Source organism: Anser cygnoides, chromosome 27 (genome assembly GCF_040182565.1).
Source record: "Anser cygnoides isolate HZ-2024a breed goose chromosome 27, Taihu_goose_T2T_genome, whole genome shotgun sequence".
In the NCBI taxonomy this organism is placed as follows: Eukaryota; Metazoa; Chordata; class Aves; order Anseriformes; family Anatidae; genus Anser; species Anser cygnoides.
The window spans coordinates 1,070,022-1,087,917 of NC_089899.1; the positions used below are offsets into that span (position 1 = coordinate 1,070,022).

Here is a 17,896-nt window from a genome sequence, read left to right on the forward strand (position 1 = left end):
GGATGGGGACTGGTTGCTCCTGGGGCTCAGCACGGGGACACGGATGGCACCCCGGAGTGGGGAGCGCAAGGGACACCCCCTCTGCTTCTAGCCAGGAAAGGGATACACGGCACCTGAAGGATATATAGGTTTATTTTCTGCAAAAAAAAAATAAATTACCACCCTCCTCCTCCCCCCCCCTGCAGCCAAATCACCCCTGAGGACAGCGAGGTGCCCAGCACGGGGCTCCGGGGGGTGCTGGCCCCTCCATGGCCTTGCAAAGGGCCGCAGAGGGACCCGCTGCGTGGCAGGAGGGGTCCCGGCCCCCCCGTGGCCCCCGGGATCCCGCTGCCACCCCCCGGGTGATGGGGCCGGGGGCTCAGGGCGGCCGGGGCTGTGCACAGTGCCGCACTGCCTCCCGCACCAGCCGGTCCTCGCGGGGCGACCACGGGCGCGCGTAGCCGTCGCGCTGCAGCAGGATGCGGTTCAGCGTGTGCTCGTAGTTGACGTGGCGCCGCGCCATCAGCAGGTACTCGCGGCCCTCCAGGAGCTGGGGGCAGCCGCAGGCGTCGGGCACCCAGACGTACTCGCGCGGCACCAGCGGGAAGCGGTGCCGGTACGGCGTCTTCACCTGCACCTCGTAGCGCGTCTCCTGCCCCACCGAGCGCCGCGCCAGGATCCGGGCTTGGAAGACTGCAGGGCCGGCGTGGGGCGGCCTGAGCTGGGCACGACCCCTGGCATCGCGCCCCCCCCAGCCCGCCCGGACCCCCCCCCGGTGCTCACCGAAGTCGCTCTGGCAGAAGTGCCGGATGCGCTGGGAGCGTCCCTTGGGCGGCCGGCACCTCCCGCATCGCCCTGCGGCGGTAAAACTGCAGCAGCTTAGTGGGGAGAGGGGACGTGGCACCCCCAAACCTCCCCCTTCAATGGTGGGGGGGCCTTGTCCCATAAGGAGAGAGGGAGAACGCCAAGCTCTGGACGTTCAGGCCCCCCCCCAGGCTCCCCAGGTCCCTCCCCACAGCAGCGCCCGCGGCTGCAGGAGGGCACGGGGGACCCCGGGGGGGGGGGGGTGCAGGCACCTGCGGCAGCCCCGCCGCGGCCAGGGGGGTTTCTCGGTGGCAGCGGCTCTGTGGTGTGGCCCTGGGTCCTGGGGGGCGGTGTGGGGGCCGGGGGCTCTGCAGGCGGGGGGCTGCCGGCCCCCCGGGGCTGGGGCTGCCGCAGGGGGCTGGTGTCACCGGGCTGGGGGTGCCCACGGGGCAGCCAGAACTCGTACTCGATGCCGGGGTTGGGCTCCTGCAGCAGGACCTGCGCGAGGCAGGGGCAGAGCTCAGGGGACCGGCGGGGCCGGGGCCGGTTGCCTGCAGCCCCACGTCACCCCTGGGGTTCACCAGCACGTGGAGATCCTCGTCCGTGGGCCCCGCAGCCTCCAGGCTCTCGGTGCCGTCGGGGGTCCGGGCGTAGAGCAGCCGGGTGCCAGCCGCCTCGTACGGCCCCGGCCAGGCGATGGACCAGTCCCCGTTGAGCACGTAGCGCCCGTCGCTGGTCATCAGGGCTGCGGGAAGGAGCGTGTCCAGGAGCCGAGCACGGCCCCGGGACCCCCGCACTGGGCCGGGCAGGGTGGGGGCTGCCCGGGTGCTGGTGGCCCCCGGGAGGGCAGCGTGTGCCGGGGAGAAATCTGCTTTCATGTGAGGCTTGGCCTCGGTCCCGAGCTGGAGCCGAACCCTGATGTGCAAAATTCCCCAGGCCCCCAGGGAACGGGGTCCCGGCCGCATCGGGGACAGGGTTCTGGGGATGGGGACCTGGTGCTGGTCCCATGGCAGCCGGCCCAGCCCCATTGCACCGGCCCCACTCCAGCTCAGCCCTTCCCGAAACCCGTGTCTGTGCCCCAGGCCTGTTCCCAGCACCAACTGGGACGGACTGGGACGGACTGGGAGGGGACGGGACGCGTCCTACCGAGGTAGTTGCGGCTCTTGTCTGTCACCCTGATGTTGGTGGCCCCAGCCGGGATCTTGGTCACGTTCACGTACCCAAAATAACCTGGTGGCGGGCGGGGAGTCAGGGCAGAGCCCGGGCACGGCCGAGGGGACGTCGTGGGGATGGGGGTGCCAGGGCTGGGACCCCCGCACGGGTGAACAACGGGGTGGTGGGAGGGGACTGGGCCCATTCGCTGGGACATGTGGGGCACCCTCATGGGTGTCATCGTCTCCACAGCCTGGCCAGGCACCCCATGGGCACTGGACGTGGACTAAGGGGTCCTGGGTGCACCCAGGGACCCCCAAACACCCATGGGGACCCCACGGACCATAGGGACACCCCAGAGATCCCCCCAGATGTGACTGGGGAGAGCTGGAAAAGGTCCTGAGGGACCCAGGCGATGCTTTGTGGACACAGACGGGACAGGGGGACAGGGGAGCCAAGAGCCAAAGCATTCACCCATGGAGGGGGCCGGGGCAATGGTTCATTCACCGGAGGGGGGCTCCGTGCCCTGGAAGAGCCGGTGCACCAAGAGGCACCCGTCCTGGCCGCCGCCGCACCGGCCGCAGGCGTGGGGCCGCGCGCCCGAGCCCAGGATCCCGTCGCAGCCTACGCTCTGAGGAGCCGAGAGGCGGCGTCAGGGCAGGGACCGGGGGTCCGGGGGTCCCGGTGGTCCCGGGGGTCCCGTCCCCTCGCACACCCACCAGGCAGTGCCCGCCGACGCACAGCTCCGGGGAGTCGGGGCCGCAGCGGGTGCCGTCCAGCACCCGGCCGAAGGTGTAGTAGAAATTGTGCCCCACGGCCAGGCAGTTGAGGTCGCAGGCGTTGGGGGCTGCCGGAGCCAGAAGGGAAGGAGGGGACGCTGGTTTTGGGGGTGGCAGCAGCCCCCAGTCCCGGCTGCACCACGGCCGGGGCATCCCGGTGGTGCTGCGCCCGCTGCCCCGGGGCTCACCTCCGTAGAAGGGCACCCAGCGGTACCGGGCCTGCGTGCCCGGGATGGGCTTGTCGTCGTAGAGGGAGCACTGCATGGCACGGAAAGGCACCGAGCCCCCGGGGCAGCCCTGCGGGAGCGGCAGGATGGAGCCCACGGGGCCAGGAGCACGGAGCCCGCGGGGTTGTGCCGCGCCGCGGCACGCTCACCTGGAGCTGGCAGAGCTGGTACTGCCGCGGGTCTCCCGTGCACGGCTCCTCTGTGGTGGATCTGCGGCCACAGCATCAGCAGGGCCGGGGCACAGCCACCCCGAGCAGCCCCGTGTCCCCTTGGGGACGTTCTGCGGGGCCGCGATGCCGAGCCATGGCCTGGCTGGGAGCACGGCCGGGAGCGGGGACCGCGATGTCCCGCATGGGGCCGTCTGGGGACGACCGGAGCCGGCACCCGCCTGCCTTCCCCGTCCCTCCCGCCCTACGACGAGGCTGAAACGGGGCCAGGGCCCCGCGTGGGGACGGGAGCTGCAGGAGCACGCCTGGAAGCGGTGGCATAGCTGCGCCCCGATGGCACCCGGGCGCGCGGGGACACCGCGGGGACCACTCACCGCAGGCACCTCCGGGCGCGGAAGGCGACGCCGTCCCCGCAGGAGCTGGAGCAGGCGCTCCAGGGTCCCCAGGGCCCCCAGGCGCCCCGAGCCAGCTGCCGGCGAGGCCGAGCACGGGCAGGGGGCTCGGGGCCCCGCACCAGCACCTCCGGGGCTGAGCCCTGCGTGAAGGAAGGGGATATTTGGGGTCGGGGCTGGGGTGGCACGGTCGGACCAGCCCGGGGGTGCCCCTGCGCCCTCACCTGCGCGGTGCCGATGCCGCAGCCCAGGCTGAGCCAGGCCAGGAGCAGCACCCGCCACAGCCACCGGCGCCTGCGGGAGCGGAGAGCCTGAGCCCCTGGCTCTGGGGGCCAGCAGCAGCGTGTGGGGTGCCCCACGTCCCGGCAGCGGGGCCGCCGGTGCCACCGAGGGGGGCGGCCACCACCGTGCGCCCCGCGGGGACCCCGAGGCGAGGGAGAAGGAGGCAGGAGGGAGTCAAGACGCAGCAGCCGGTGCAGGAGGGTCCCGGGGGCGCAGGGTGCGGTGCCTCCATCCCCTGAACGGCGCCGCCGAGGTGGGCGCAGCCGCGTGGGCGACGCCGTGCTCGCTACAGCAGCGGGCTCGGCGCAGCCCCACGGCAGCCACGGGGCCGTGCCGTGCCTCCCGGCCCCACGCGGCCCCGCTGCCTGCCGGGGCTGGCGGCGGCAGGATGAGACCTGCGCCGCGGAGGCGGCGGCGGGGCCGTGACTCAGTGTCGCGCCCTGGGCAGGATCCGGATCCGGCCCGGCGTGGGCAGGGCGAGGGGTACCGGGGGCCTGCTCCATGCCCTCCCCCCCCCCCCCCCCAAACGCCTGACCCCGAGCACCCCCAGTCCTGCCAGCTCCCCATAGCCCCACACCCCCCATAGCAGCCCCCAAGCGCCCCGGTTTCCCCGAGCACCCCGTGGCCCCGAACGACCCCATGGCCCCAAACCGCCCCGTGGCCCCGAAGCACCCCATAGGCTCGGGACCACCCCGTGGCCCCAGCGTTGCCCAGCACAGGGGTGCGGGGGGCCCCAGCCCCGCGGCGGGGAAGGGGCCGTGTCTGGGAATCCCCCCGCCGAGCCGGTTTCCTCCTGCCGAGCTGCGCCCACGGGGACTGGGGGCCGCGAAGCTGCCTCGGGGGCACAAATCCCCTCCTGCCCCCCAAGCACCCACAGGGCTGGGAGCAGCACGGCGGGGCCCCCGAGCCCCCCAAATCTTTCGGCAGGGCTGGGGGGCGGCTCATGGCTCTGGGGAGGGGGTCGGAGCCCAGCGAGGGGCTGGTGACGCCGCGGGACCGGGTGGGCGCCACGTGCCTCAGTTTCCCCGGGGCAAAGCAGAGCTCTGGGTGCCCGTGGGGCAGCGGGGGGGTCCCACAGCCCTCCCCCCCCCCAAGTCCCCCAGGCAGAGCAGGGAAGAGGCCACGAGGGGTGAAGCAGAACGCGGGGGCTTACCCAGCGCCGTGGGGTCCCCCGAGGTGGGCACGGGGTGCCAAGCCGCCCCGGCTCCCCGGCACGGCCATGCCTCGCCCTGCTTTGGCACCCAAGGGTGCTGGCGGCTCAGTCCCGGCCTGGTGGCCCCGCGGTGGGGCCGGGAGGGTGGGCGGCAGCGCGGGGCCCCCCCGGACGAGCGGGCATCGCGTGCGCAGCTCCCCGGGGCGGCCGGCCGGGGCTCCCCTCCCGCTCGCCTCCCGTCCCTCCCCGCCGCGTTATTAATATCCAGCCCCAAAGGTGCGCCCAGCCCTCCCCAATCTCACGCTTAACCCTTGGGGGCCCACGGCGCACGAGGCTGCCGGGGGGGGGGGGACGACGAGACGAGCCGGGGGGGGCACCCAGGCTCGGTGGGGCTGCGGGGTGGGGGCGGACGTGACCCCAACCCTGGGGGCTGCGGGAGGCGACGCGGGATCCGGTGCACGGCGGGGTTGGCGTGAGCCGGGGGACGCGAGCGGGACACGTTCCCAGCACCCAGACGCCCCCCCCCCCATAAACACGGAGACCCCAACCCAGCAATCTGGGGGCGGGGGGGGCCCCGTGGCTCCATGGGGCAAGGCGCCAGCAGCGCCCGTGCCGGGAAGGGGACCCGGCCGTCCCCGCGGGCACCGAAGGGGATGCGCACGGGGGAGCAGCCTCAGCCCCCCCCCCCCCATACGCAGCCGCGAGCTGAGCCCCCCCCCCCCCCTCAGCACGATGGCCCTTGGGTGGCCTTGTCCCCCCCGTCCCCCCCCCCCCCCTCCAGGGTGACCCCTCTCGGGCTGCACAGCGCCGCGCGCACCGGCACGGCTCGGCACGCAGGGAGTTAAGGGCTGGGGATGTCCCTGGGGGGGCCACAGCTGCTGGCAGCCCCCGTGCTGGCCGCACGCCAGCCCCCCCCCGAACCCCCCAGCCGAGGCCCAGCTGCAGGCGCCGGGCAGGGAGCCCTGTGCTGGGGGGGGGGGGGGAGGACTGGGTGCAGCCCCCCCACGGTGCAAGCAGGACCCCAGGACCCCCATCCTCCCCATGGGGGGGGGGGGGGGGGAGAAGCAGATGGGACCCCCCCCGCCCCTGGCGTCATCCTGCTCCAGGACCCTCCCGATACGTGGGAGGGGGGCTCCTGGGGGTTGGGTCCCCGCTCAGCACCCAGCAGCTGCCGTGGGACCTGTTGGAGAGGTCTGGGTGGGTCTGGGGTATTGGGGGGGGGGGGGTTACCAAGGACCCTGGGGGGGTCTTGGGGTGCCGGGGGGGGGGGGGGGGGCAAACCGGCCACAGCTGGGAAAGGGGCAGATGGAGAGGGGCCGCATCCAGCCCACGGCATCCCCAAATCCCCGGGCGCGAGCCGTCCCCAGGGGCTCTGTCCCAGCCTGGTGGCCCGAGCCGGGTCCCGCTGGGGTGGCAGAGCCCAGGGTGCTGGGTGCCCCCCCCCCCCAAAGGGCCGTGCCCCCCCCCGGGTCCCGCAGCATCCCCGCACCCCACGGGGCAGCCCCAGGTGCGGCCAGCCCGGAGCCGAAGCGGTTACGGTGGCGCAGGAGGAGGGCGGCCGGGCTCGGGCGTCCCTGGGGGTGTCCCCAGGGGTGTCCCCGCGGCAGGGACGAGCGCAGGATGGCGGGGGGCGAGCTGCCCGGCCGCTACGTCGCCGACGAGGGCAGCGGGAGGCTCTTCAGGCGGGGACGGCTCCTGGGGGAGGTAAATGCCCGCCGGCCCCACGCCGGCACCATCCCGCTGCCCCCAGCAGCCCCCAGCAGCCCCCGGCCGCGGGCACAACGCCCCCACGTCCCCTGACCCCGCCGCGGGGAAGGGGAAACTGAGGCAGGGAGGGCGCTGGGACGGAGCCAGGGCAGAGCAGGAGCCCGCGACCACCGCCCAGGGGAAGGATGCCGCCACGGGGGGCACCCAACGCCCGCGTCCTCCCCGCTGCCCCCTCTCGCTCCTCGCCTCGCCCCCGGGGGGGGTGCCTGGCCCCGTGCTCCGTGGTCCCGGTGTCCCCGCAGGGGGCTTTCGGGCGCTGCTACCGGCTGACGGAGGTGGCCAGCGGCAGGGTCTACGCCGCCAAGGTGATCCCACGGGCTCGGCTCGCGGCGCTGGGGATCGCGGAGAGGGTGAGTGCCGAGGGGAGCAGCCCCCAGGAGCCCCCCACACGCTGCCCCCGCTTCCCATCCCCACCTCCCCAAGGGCGCTGTGTGTGTGTGTGTTGGGGGGGGGGTCTCCCCGCATCCAGCCCCGAGCACAGGGGTCCCCGGGGTGCTGCAGGTGGAGCGGGAGCGGGAGCTGCAGGGCCGCCTGTGCCACCGCCACGTCGTGCGCCTGCACGGGCACTTCGCCGACCGCGGCCACCTCTACCTGCTGCTGGAGCTCTGCGGCCGGGGGGTGAGCCAGAACCGGCCCCGAGGGTGGGTGGGTGGGGGGGAAAAACCCTGCTGGGGGGCAGCCCCAGGCCCCAAAGCAGCCCCTCTCTCTGTCCCCACAGTCCCTCGCCGACATCCTGCGGGCCCGGGGGACGCTGACGGAGCCGGAGGCGCGGTACTACCTGCGGCAGGGCATCGCGGGGCTGCGCTACCTCCACGGCCAGGGCGTCGTGCACCGGGACCTCAAGCCGAGTGCGTGGCGCTGAGCGGGGCCGGTGCCGAGCGGGGCCGGTGCTGGGCGAGCCGCGATCCCGCTCGGCTGACGTCCAAACCCCCCCACCCCGCAGGTAACGTGCTGGTGACCGAGAGGATGCAGGTGAAGATCGGGGACCTGGGGCTGGCTCGGCAGGAGACAGCGGGCGGCCGGCGCTGGGGGTGAGCGTGGCTCTGAGCCGGGCGGGGGTCCCGGCACGGCGCGGGGCTCATCCTGCCCTCCCGCAGGGCGCTCTGCGGGACGCCCAGCTACATGGCCCCGGAGGTGGTGGACCGCAAGGGCCACGGCGTGCCCTCGGACGTCTGGGCCCTGGGCTGCGTCATGTAAGGTGGGGGGACCCGGCGGGAGGGCAGGGGGTGCTCCTGGCCCCGCTGAGCACCCGGACGGACCCCCCCCCACATCCAGGTACGCAGTGCTGACGGGGAGCCCCCCGTTCCCGTTCGGGGCAGCGGGGCGGCAGGAGCTGTACGGGCGCATCCGCGCGGCGCAGTACCCGCTGCCCGCCCGCCTCTCGCCCCAAGCCCGAGCCCTCCTGGGGCGCCTGCTGGTCCCCGAGCCCGCGGCACGAGCCAGCCTCGGGGAGGTGCTGGACCACGGCTTCTTCACCCAGGTATAAGGCTGGGGGGGGCTGGGGGGGGGACACACGACAGCCCTGGTGGCCCCCGCAGATGGGGAGGCCGTGGGAAATGGCCGCCTCTCGCCCCCCAGGGCTTCACGCCGGACTCGCTGCCGCCCCACGCCTGCCGCGCGGTGCCCGTCTTCTGCCTGCTGCGGGGAGCTGCCGCGGCGCTGGCGCGGCGCTGGGAGCAACTGGGACGCAGCCCCCCGGCCCCCAAGGAGCAGCTTCCTGGGCCGGGGCTCAGCCCCGCGGCGATCCGCTCGGGAAAACCTTTATTAGTGCTAGGAACCGTCTAAAATTCCAGTCATGGGAACAAGCAGGGCGGGACGGGACCAGTACGCACGGCACACACACACCAGTTTGCCCTTAGAAAAGGTTAACAGGAAAAAAATAAAACAGAAAAACAACCAACGGGACCTCTCTGCCCCGACGGGATGGGGACAGGGACAAGGGGACGGGGACGAGGTGCAGCTCCGGGAAGCCTGGTGCAGGACAGCTTCCGTTCCTTGGGTTGAGCCCCGAGAAGAGCAGCGCTTACCCCCTGGGGGGGCACAGAATTGGCCCCCCCTCTGCCTGCAAGCAGCTTTCGGCAGCACCTCTCCCTGCACGGGCACCAGCAGGAGTTACCGGGGCGGGGGGGGAGGGACGGCGTTAGTGGGGGCCTGGGGGCAGGAGGGAGCAAAAAGTGCGCAGTCTCCCTCTCCAGTTCTCTCCCTGGAGAGAAGAGGGCTGAAAGAAAACCCTGAAAGCTCAGTAAAACGTGACATTTAAAACACCCACAGCGTGGCCCCGGCAGCGGCCAGCCCCCGGGACGCTCGCCTATGTCTAAAACGGAGAGGGGGGGGGAAAGACAAGATGCCTGCGGCGGCCCCGGCCGGCACCACGGAGCCGCTTCGCTGCTTAGGGCCCCGGCCACGTCAGCGCAGGGTGACCCCGGTGGCCCCGGCCTTGCCCCGTCACCCGGGGGGCCGGGGAGGGAGGTGACAGCGCGAGGTGCCTGGCACGGAGCGAGCCCGAGGCTGGAGGTGGGGTGGGAACGGGGAGAAAAATCACCTAAAAGGGGAGCCGGGGCGCCTGGCTGGAGGCAGGGAGGGTGAGGACCGCCCTCGGTGCCCACCACCTACGGCAGAGAGGAGAAACCCCTCACTGACGGGTGCTGGGAGCAACCCTGGGGGGGGTCCTCAGCTCTCCGGGGAAGCTGCCCTCCTCCCCCTGCCCTAGAGGTGCACCTTTCCCTGCAGTTCCTACGAAAAGCAGGAGCCCAGGCCCAGGAGCAAAGCCAGAAATCAGCCTCCGCCCCGGGGTTCAGCGCTGCAGACTCGCAGCCCCAGGAGCTTGGGCACCGCAGCGCCAGGAACGGCAGCGCTGGGGCTGTGAGCTCAGAGCAGGGGGGGGCTCGGCACGGGCCCTGCACCCCCGGGCACGGTTTTGGGGCCTTCTCGTGGCCGGGGCGGGGGGCAGGAAGCCCCCGGCTGCTCCCAAGGCCGGCGAAGGGGCTGGCTGCTGGCCCCCGGCTCGGCGCTGCACCCAGAGCCCGGCCGCTGGCGGTCCCTGCCCTGGCACGGCGCCCGCTCGGTATTTTTATCCCAGGCATCTGCCTTGTTTGAAGCCGCCTGCTTTTTTTTTCCTTTTTTTTCCACGGCCCACCCCTGTCCCACCCTGGCTTAGGGGTGACAGCAATAGCTGCACGCCCTGCTGCCGTGGCCTGAGCCCAGAAGGCGTCCGTCAGCTGCCCTAAGACGGCCCCGGGGGCCCAGCGGCTCCAAAGGCAAGAGCCACGCACAGCGGACCCCTTGTTCAGGAGGCGTTTGAGGGGCTGAGGGCAGGACGTTCCGGTAAATGCAACCATTTTTAAGGTCTCCCCTTCTTTATTCCACAGCTGCCCAAAGACGGGGAGAGCCAGGCTCCTAACACAGCTCCCTCCGGCCATTTGTTTTGTGCTCAAAGTCTGCCCTGGGCACAAAACAAGCCAAGCCCTGGGGGAAGCCTCGTTTGTTAAAAAGAAGGAATTTAAAACAAGGATTCTTAAAACAGGGATTCAGGTTTGCTACCTCCTCTCACCCTCCTCCCCGGCTAACGATGAGGCTGAAACTCACCCTTGTGCAGAAACCGGGTTCAAAGTTCAGCCAATTTTGGGGGGCTAGCGCCAGCCCCATCCCCTTTTTTGGGGGGTGGGTGGGTGACAAAGGGGATTTAATTCCCTTTGCAGAGCTGTCACTGCAGAGCCCTGGCCCTCGGAGCAGGATCCTGGAGGAACAGCTCCCGGCGGGGCTGGCCCTGGCCGCGTTGGGATGTACCGGGTGTCATAGACAAGGAGCTGGCTCGACGCCGACGGGCCGGAGCAGTTTCTTAGCAGGCCGAAGGCAGCGAGTTGCTCTCCACCTTCAGTCCTTTGCTGGCCAGGAAGGCGTCCTGCTTGGGCTCGCGGCCCAGGAACTTCCTCAGCATGTCGGAAGCGTCCAGGGAGCCGCCGGGATGCAGGATGCAGTTCCTGTAGTCCATACCCACCTGCACGGAGAGACAGGGGTGCGTGTAGGACGCCCGCCCGCCCGCCTCGCTGCTCCCCGCTCCCACCTCTCAGCCAGGGGAGGCAGCGCCCGCGGTGAGCCCCGAGCCCGGCCCCGCGGGACGTCGCCCCCCCTACCTTGCAGTTCATGATCCCCTCCTGCTTGAAGCGCGTGTGGAACATGTCCATGGAGTACACCTCGCTCCAGAGGTAGCCGTAGTACTGGGCATCGTAGCCTCCAGCCAAGTGGCCAAAGGTGGCCGGCATGTTTGTACCTTCGCAGCAGAGGAAGGGAAGGGAAGGGGGGCGTTAACGGGAAGGGCTGCTGGAACTGCTCGTGGAAAAAGCCCTCCGGGCTGTAAATGTGTCATGGCAGGCACTGTGTCGGCTTGCTCGCAGTGACGGGGGAAACAGGGAAGGACTTCCCAGTCATTTTCGTTTGGTTTTAGCCCTGCTCTTCCGGGAGTCAGCAAAACCCAGCCCCGCTGAGCCAGCCCGAGGCCCCGGCCTTGAAAGGGACCCGCTGCGTGAGCAGGACCCTCAGCAGAGCCCCGCGTACCTGGGGTGGCGGGGACGCCCAGCACCTCCTCGCACAGCTGGGCGAACACCTCCACGGGGTCAGCCTTCGTCTGGGTGTGCAGCGCCTGGTCCACCTTGGCCAGGACGATCTGACGCAAGTTGAACAGCCCTGTTCCGGGAGGAGGAGGCGAGCTGAGGCCCGGGGGCCCGAGGGCTCCCAGTTCTCCCCACACCCGATTTCAGAACCACTTCCCCGGACCAGACCGTCCAGAAGCTCCCGCTCAGGCCGCAGCTGCACCTCCCTGGGCACCTCCTGTCACCTCACCTTTGGGCTTCCCAGGTTAACAGCGAGGAGATGTGGTTCCTTCCTCCCAGCCCTCTGTCCCCACAGACAAAGCCTTTACCCTAACCATCGTGACCAGCCAGGGCACTAAGGGTCCCCCTTCCTGTCCCCACAAGCAGGGGACACCAAGGCAAGGCTCTGTCCTTGCTGGGAACAGCGCGCAGCCTTTGCTCCCCAAAACCCTTCGTCACCGGCTCCCACCTGTGTTTGCCTGCCGGGATTTAATGAGCTTCTCCAGCAGCTCGTCGGGGATGGGGCTTCCAGTTTTGTAGTGCCTGGACATGCGCAGCAGTGGCTCCTTCTCCCACACCCAGTTCTCCAGCATCTGCGACGGTGCCTCGACAAAGTCCCGCTCCACGTGCGTCCCGCTGAACATGGCAAACTCCGCCTAGGAGACGTCAGACCGTCAGCACAGCCGGCTCAGAGCAGGGCATCACTTAACCCCCAAAAGGGAGCACAACGGAGAAAGGTAACAAACCCCTCCCCTGCCGGGCCTCACCTGAGAGCACAGCTGGTGCATGACATGCCCGAATTCGTGGAAATAGGTCTCCACCTCATCGTGCTGCAGCAGGGAGGGCGCGTCCGGCGTGGGCTTGGTGAAGTTGGCCACCATGGCAGCCACCGAGATCTGCCGGCTGGAGTCTGGCAGGAGGCAGCCCGGCTGCAGGCCGAAGCAGGCTGCGTGCCCGTACTTCCCCTCCCTGGGCCGGGAAGAAAGAGGTGGCTGTTCCGTGGATGATCCCGGGGAGCCAGCCCCGAGCTCCCGGGCAGGGCCCCGAGCTCTGCCCAGAGCAGCAGCCCCTGGCGGTGCCGTGACTCACGCAGAGCCAGCACTCCCAGGACAGCCCTGCCCGTGTCTGCAACCCTCCCTCCACCACAACCATGCAGCGGGGAGTGGGACACCCCCTTCTCTTCCCCAGGCGCGTGGCAGGCTCCTGTCCCACTCCTCCTCCCTCCCTTGGCTGGCCCCAGGCCTCACCGCGGGTACAGATCCAGGTAGAATTTGCCGATGGTCTCCCCGGAGGATGCGTCCTTCACCGTGTACAGCTGGACGTCCTCGTGCCACACCTGAGCCTTCTCTTCCAGGTGGAAGGTGAGCCCCAGCAGCTCCTGGTAAATGGCCAGCAGGCCCGTGGTGACCACCTGCATGGGGAAGTACTCCTTCAGCAGATTCTGGTCCACGCTGTACTTGGTCTCCTCCACCTGGTTCATGTAGTAGCGCATGTCCCAGGCATTGATGCGGTTGTCGAACTCCAGCCCTCGCTTCTCGCACTCTTTCTTCTTCAGGTCCAGGATCACGGCCCGCTCCTTCTCCCCGAGGGGTTTCAGCTTCTGGGCCAGCTCATCTGGAAGAGCACAGAGGGAAGGTTGGGGACCAGGTGTGAGAGCAGCCCCCCCAGCCCAACGGAGCCCACGTCTCCCCTCCGCAGCCAGGCGCCGTACCCAGGAACGTGGCCACCGTCCTGCTGCTTTTCGCCATGTTCATCTCCAGCACAAAGTCCGCGTGGGTGCTGAAGCCCAGCAGGCTGGCTTTCTGAGCCCGCAAGTCCACCAGCTCCTTGAGGATCAGGCAGTTCTCCTGCAACGTGAAGGAGCAAAGCTCAGCACGAAACGGGGCACACAAGAAAGCAAGCGCGAGCCCCGGCGTGGAAATCAGCACAAGTCCCAGAACAGCCCCCTTCAGCGCCTGGTAAATTCAGAGTCTTTCACAGGACCACAGCCAGGCAACCCCTTCCCGCATGTGCTGAGCGAGGCCCAGCTGTCACAGCTTGCCCTAACTCTTTATCTCCTCCCCAGCTCTGAGGACTCTACAAGCAGCAGGTCTCCGTCTCCCCGAGGATGCCATCGCCCTTCCCAGGGAGCTAGGGGCACTGAGGCTTCTCTCCACGGGACGAGATCTGCCCAGGGAAAAGTCCTGGCGGGCGTTCCTTCGGGCCCTGCTGGCAGGCAGCGAGGCCACCTACCTCTTTGCACCTGGAGTTGAACATTTCTTCCACCTTCCTCCTCGTCTCAGGCACGTAGCACTTCTTCAAGAGAGGGAAATAGTGCGGGTACTTCAAGGTGACCTTCAGCTTGCCGTCCTCTGTCTTCTCCAGGGAGTTGAGGAAGTCCTCGGGGAGCCCCCCTGAGAAAAGAGCACGCAGCTGACAGAGAGCCCAAGCCTCTCCCGAAATACCAGCTCTGGGCACAGAACGGGCTCTTGCTCCTTGGCCAGAGCAACCCCAGGGCTTAAATTCCTGCACAGCTGCAGGAACGCTGCAGGAACACCCTCTTTTACCTCCACCCTAGAGCAGAGAAAAGCCCCTGGGTGGCCTCGTCGGGCCCAAAACGGGGTGGGCTCAGCTGCAGCACAAACCAGGCCCCGAAGCCCAGGAGAAATGAGCCCGAGGGCTCCGTACCTAGTTCCTCCTTCGAGAAGGGCAAGTAGGTGGTGTCCTCGTTGAGGTTCTTGTTGAAGTCTATGCAGAGGACGCTCAGCTTTTTCTTAATAGCTTTGATTTTCTTTAAAGTATAGAAAAAAAGAAAAAGTCAGTCCAAATGGGAAAGTCAAGCGGCGCCGTTCATGGTCCCCAGCCAGCAGCCTGCCTGCTGAGTCGCCCCCTGGTCTGCACTTGGCTTTTCTTCAACTGCAACGCTGCAGAATTAACTGCACGCAGGCACGGAGCTCTCGGGCTGGAACAGGCTCCCTTTGATCCCACCTGGTGGGAACGCAGCCACCTCAGCACCGTCCCGAACACCTCCTGCCGGCTCAGGAGCTGCAGGTGTTTCAGCAGCGACCTCCCCTGCCCTCATTTCATCTCGCTTTCTCTTCTGTTTTTAATTCAGGCTCCTTCACTGAGCCACGATAAGAGGGAGACGCGAGGGGGATGCCCTCCCCGCTGCCCCCACGCCTGCTGCTGCAGCTTCTCGGGAGCCGGAGGCTCCCGATGTCAGCCCCGTGGCGTGACGTTATCCCCACCCAAGAGAAGGGAAAAAGAGGGGCAGGGAGGCATCGCCCGGCGTGCCCAAGGTCACACGGATCAGGAGCGAGCCTCAGGCCTCTCTGCTCCAAGGCTACGCTGCCCCACCAGCCCTGCGAGGCGTCCTCCACACGCATTTACTTTGAGCTCTGTGGTCTCACCTCCTGCGTTTCCTCAGGGAGATGGAGCCCGTTCCTCTTGCCCAGTTTGATCAGCCTCTCCAGGTATCTCTTTGCTTCGGGCTTCAGCGAAGCGCTCTCCGCTTTCTCCTGGAAAACAAAACCCATGAGCACAAGAAGCCACGGGATGAGGTGCCCCCGCACAGCTCTGCAGGGGGCTGGGGAGAGTCGTGGGCTGCAGAAGCGGCCCAGAGCAGATGGAAACACACCACGCTAAGGCTTTGGTGCATTAATTCTATCGGGCTGCTCTAAACATCTCACCTTTATGCCACGCTAAAGCTCCTTTTGGGGCATTACCCAGCCCCTCTCTGAGCAGGGCAGGCTGGGTCACTTCTGCCTTTTTACCAAAGGAAGAATCGAGACTTTGGGTGTGTGTGTGGGGGTCACAGCCCTCAAATCCCAACCCCCCAGCTCTCACAGCCCTCAAATCCCAACCCCAAAGTTCTCACTAAAAGCTGGAGCATACAACTATCCAATTCCAGACCCTGCGCCGTTTATTTCTAGGGCCTGGGACAAGGGAATAGGACCGCTTGTAATTCCAAGAGGCTTCTGATCCCCGCTTGGAGGCATCCTGCTCCCCAGCACGCACACCTGCAGCCAGACGATCCTCTGGTACACGTCCTGCCTCATGCTCATCTCCACGTCGAACTCCGAGAGCTTCTTGTCAGCCTCGGTGCTCGCTGCGCGGATGTCTTTGCAGGGAGAGACGTGCTGCGGGAAGTCCAGCATGTTCCGGCGGACTGGAAAGAGAGCAGGCATTTCAGCAGAGGCAACGAGAGCCGCGCGATGCAGAACTGCCCACAGGTGGGAGCACACGCGGCGAAGGTGTTAATTAGGGGCTCGTCTGACAGCCCCGCAGCCTGAGCCAGCTGCCCGCGCGAGGGGAGAGCGAGGGAGCTGCCGCCCTCAGACAAACCCGGAGCCCCCCCTCACCGAGCCCGCACCCCCCTCCTTCGCTGCCCTTGCTGCTGCCCAGCGGTTTCCCTCTACGCTCTGTCTTCCGCATGAAACTTGCATGAATTTCATGCGCGTGAGGCCCCGGCTCTCTCGCCGCTACCAACTGCCTGGGGAACCACAAGGCTTTTACGGCGCAGACGGCACCGCTGTGTCCCCATCCCTCGGGGAACCGGGGCGCGCCCTCGCTGCAGCCGCCTCTCGGACGCCGCCGTGCCCCAGGTGAGCTCTGCCCCGGCTGATTTCATCTCGGAAGCGAACAGAGCGAAACGCTCCCTGCCTCCAGGCCTCGAGCAAGACAACCGCAGCAGGCAGGCGCCGCCCTGCGGGCACCAGCTCCCTCCACGCAGCAGGAGGGGAGCGGGCGTCAGGTAGCTGAAGCCCGCACCACCGACCAAAAAAACCATCACGTTGCTTTACACATAACCCCTAAACTGACAGCAGCGTTCGGACAGACACGACGCAGATATTTATCCGCTGCCTTAGGGAAGGAGTTGGAGAAAAGCTGTAGATTTCTCAGATTTCTGCCAACGCACGACTCCTCCTTCCTGCTAATGCACTCGGACGTAAAAAGGAGCAGGCAGCCCTGAAAACCCAGCTGGAGCCCCGCAGACCTTCCTGCTGCCAAAGCAGCGGCGCTGCCAAGGCGCCGGCCTCATTTTAGATTCACGTTTCTGTTCCAGATCTCGTTTTTTTTTTTTTATTTGTACTCGTATCTAGCCGCGTAAACATTAACTGGAAGGAAAACACACCGCCGAGAGCGAGGGATTCACGGGGAGACAGAAAGAGACGACAGCGCGGAGCCCCCCTCCCAAAAAAAAACCAAAAAAAAAACGATTATTAAGACGCAGATTTCCAGAAAGCCAGCACGCGTCCTCCGGATACGTACCCGTGTACTCCACCTCCACGTCGGCCAGGGCCTTGAGGGTGTTCTCGTAGGACACCTCTCCCCGCTCCTGGGCGCCCACGCGGTCGTACACCACCTTGGTCCTCTCGGTGAGCTCGGCGGCCATGCGCTCAATCTGCTCGGCGCTCAGGTCCCAGCGCAGCTGCTCGGCCACCAGCCGCGGGGCCTGGCTGTCCACCACGCTGCCTGGGGAAGCGCAGAGAGACCCCCCCGCCCCGGTGACACGGCCGCCCGCGGCCCGGGACGAGAGCCGGGAGCAGGCCGGGCACGGAGACGGTGCCGGCAGCTTCCCGGGGGGAGCGGGGAGATCCCGGGGGGGGCACCGGGGACCCTCCCGGTTAGGAGGGCTCGGTGGTGGAAACCTGCCGCCTGCCCCGCTGGGACCGGGGGGTTGGGGGTGGCTGGAGCACGGCAGGGACCCCCCGTCCTCACCGGGACCCCCCCGTCCTCACCGGAATGCCCCTCCTTGACCTTACCGGGCTCCCCACACCGTCCTCACCAGGACCCCCCTCCCTCGCTGAGACCCTCCCCAGCCTCTCCCCGTCCTTACCAGCTCCCCCTCCCCGTCTTTACCGGGACGCTCCCGCCCATACCGGGCTCCCTCCCCTGTCCTCACCGGGACCCCCTGCCCGTCCTTCCCAGGACCCCCCCAGCCTCACCGGAACACCCCCCTCGTCCTTACCGGGGAACCCCCTCCCGGCCTCACCTCACTGCCCCCTCTCCCTCCCCCGAGCCTCACCGGGACCCCCCTGTCCTTACCGGGACCCCCCGGGACCTTCCCCGGGCCTCCCTCCGTCCATACCGGGACCTTCCCCCAACCTCACCGGGACCCTCCCGCCCATACCGGACCCCCCCACACACCCTGTCCTTAGTGGGGACCCCCCCCCTCGGCCTTACCGGGACCCCCCCGGTGCCCCCAGCCCCGGTGCCCCCCGCCAGCCCCCGCCAGCCCCCGGCCCCAGCCCCCCGGCCCCGTGCCGTTACCGGTGGGGGGCGCCATGCCGCGCTCCGGGACCCCGCTGCCGCCGCCGAGGCCGCGAGGAGGCCGCGAGGACGCCGGGCCGGCCCCGCGCACCGAGCATGTGCCGCGGGCAGCGAGACGGGCGGCGGGGGGGGCAGAGCGGCCGCGCCAGGGGCATGCTGGGATCGCGGAGGACCGCGCCGCTCCCCCCCCCCCCCGCGTCATTTCTCCCCACTCCGGGACCGGAGAAGGGCCGGGAAAAGGCCCCGGCCCCCCCCCCCTCGGCCTCCCCCCGCCGCCCGGCCTCCAGCAGAGAGGCCTCGGCCCGGTGAGGCCGCCCGCCCGTTCCCATGGCGACAGCACACCCCTCCCCCCC

The 17,896-nt window shown here is 68.9% G+C and overlaps 3 protein-coding genes across 8 annotated transcripts; 1 reads left to right on the top strand and 2 right to left on the bottom strand.

Moving 5' to 3' along the window:
• Nucleotides 1-114: 114 nt before the first annotated feature.
• ADAMTSL5 (ADAMTS like 5) lies at nucleotides 115-5,185 on the bottom strand. Of its 2 annotated transcripts, none has more exons than XM_066983954.1 (12): nucleotides 4,936-5,184; nucleotides 3,725-3,794; nucleotides 3,483-3,643; nucleotides 3,091-3,151; nucleotides 2,903-3,011; nucleotides 2,655-2,782; nucleotides 2,443-2,566; nucleotides 1,930-2,013; nucleotides 1,365-1,528; nucleotides 1,056-1,281; nucleotides 763-834; nucleotides 115-672 (listed from the first exon to the last, which is right to left on the bottom strand). In XM_066983954.1, exons 1-12 carry the CDS (start codon nucleotides 5,001-5,003, stop codon nucleotides 359-361), a joined length of 1,581 nt encoding a protein of 526 aa, XP_066840055.1. In that variant the 5' UTR covers nucleotides 5,004-5,184; the 3' UTR covers nucleotides 115-358. The 2 variants fall into 2 exon arrangements, with proteins under 2 accessions (XP_066840055.1, XP_066840056.1); XM_066983955.1 differs by having other exon boundaries at nucleotides 466-672; nucleotides 763-857; nucleotides 4,936-5,185.
• A 1,051-nt stretch (nucleotides 5,186-6,236) lies between these two features.
• LOC136787007 (inactive serine/threonine-protein kinase PLK5-like) lies at nucleotides 6,237-8,753 on the top strand. 5 transcript variants are annotated; one of them, XM_066983668.1, is made up of 8 exons: nucleotides 6,239-6,639; nucleotides 6,945-7,052; nucleotides 7,204-7,320; nucleotides 7,421-7,550; nucleotides 7,646-7,733; nucleotides 7,800-7,895; nucleotides 7,978-8,182; nucleotides 8,281-8,753. In XM_066983668.1, exons 1-8 carry the CDS (start codon nucleotides 6,241-6,243, stop codon nucleotides 8,485-8,487), a joined length of 1,350 nt encoding a protein of 449 aa, XP_066839769.1. In that variant the 5' UTR covers nucleotides 6,239-6,240; the 3' UTR covers nucleotides 8,488-8,753. The 5 variants fall into 5 exon arrangements, with proteins under 5 accessions (XP_066839770.1, XP_066839769.1, XP_066839773.1 ...); XM_066983669.1 differs by lacking the exon at nucleotides 7,800-7,895 and having other exon boundaries at nucleotides 6,237-6,639; XM_066983670.1 differs by lacking the exon at nucleotides 7,204-7,320 and having other exon boundaries at nucleotides 6,244-6,639.
• Nucleotides 8,432-17,701, bottom strand: THOP1 (thimet oligopeptidase 1). Its single transcript, XM_066983667.1, has 13 exons — nucleotides 17,544-17,701; nucleotides 16,542-16,745; nucleotides 15,290-15,438; nucleotides 14,681-14,788; nucleotides 13,959-14,061; nucleotides 13,524-13,684; nucleotides 13,003-13,138; nucleotides 12,539-12,905; nucleotides 12,059-12,260; nucleotides 11,761-11,947; nucleotides 11,257-11,385; nucleotides 10,836-10,972; nucleotides 8,432-10,699 (listed from the first exon to the last, which is right to left on the bottom strand). Exons 1-13 carry the CDS (start codon nucleotides 17,557-17,559, stop codon nucleotides 10,541-10,543), a joined length of 2,058 nt encoding a protein of 685 aa, XP_066839768.1. The 5' UTR covers nucleotides 17,560-17,701; the 3' UTR covers nucleotides 8,432-10,540.
• Nucleotides 17,702-17,896: the final 195 nt, after the last annotated feature.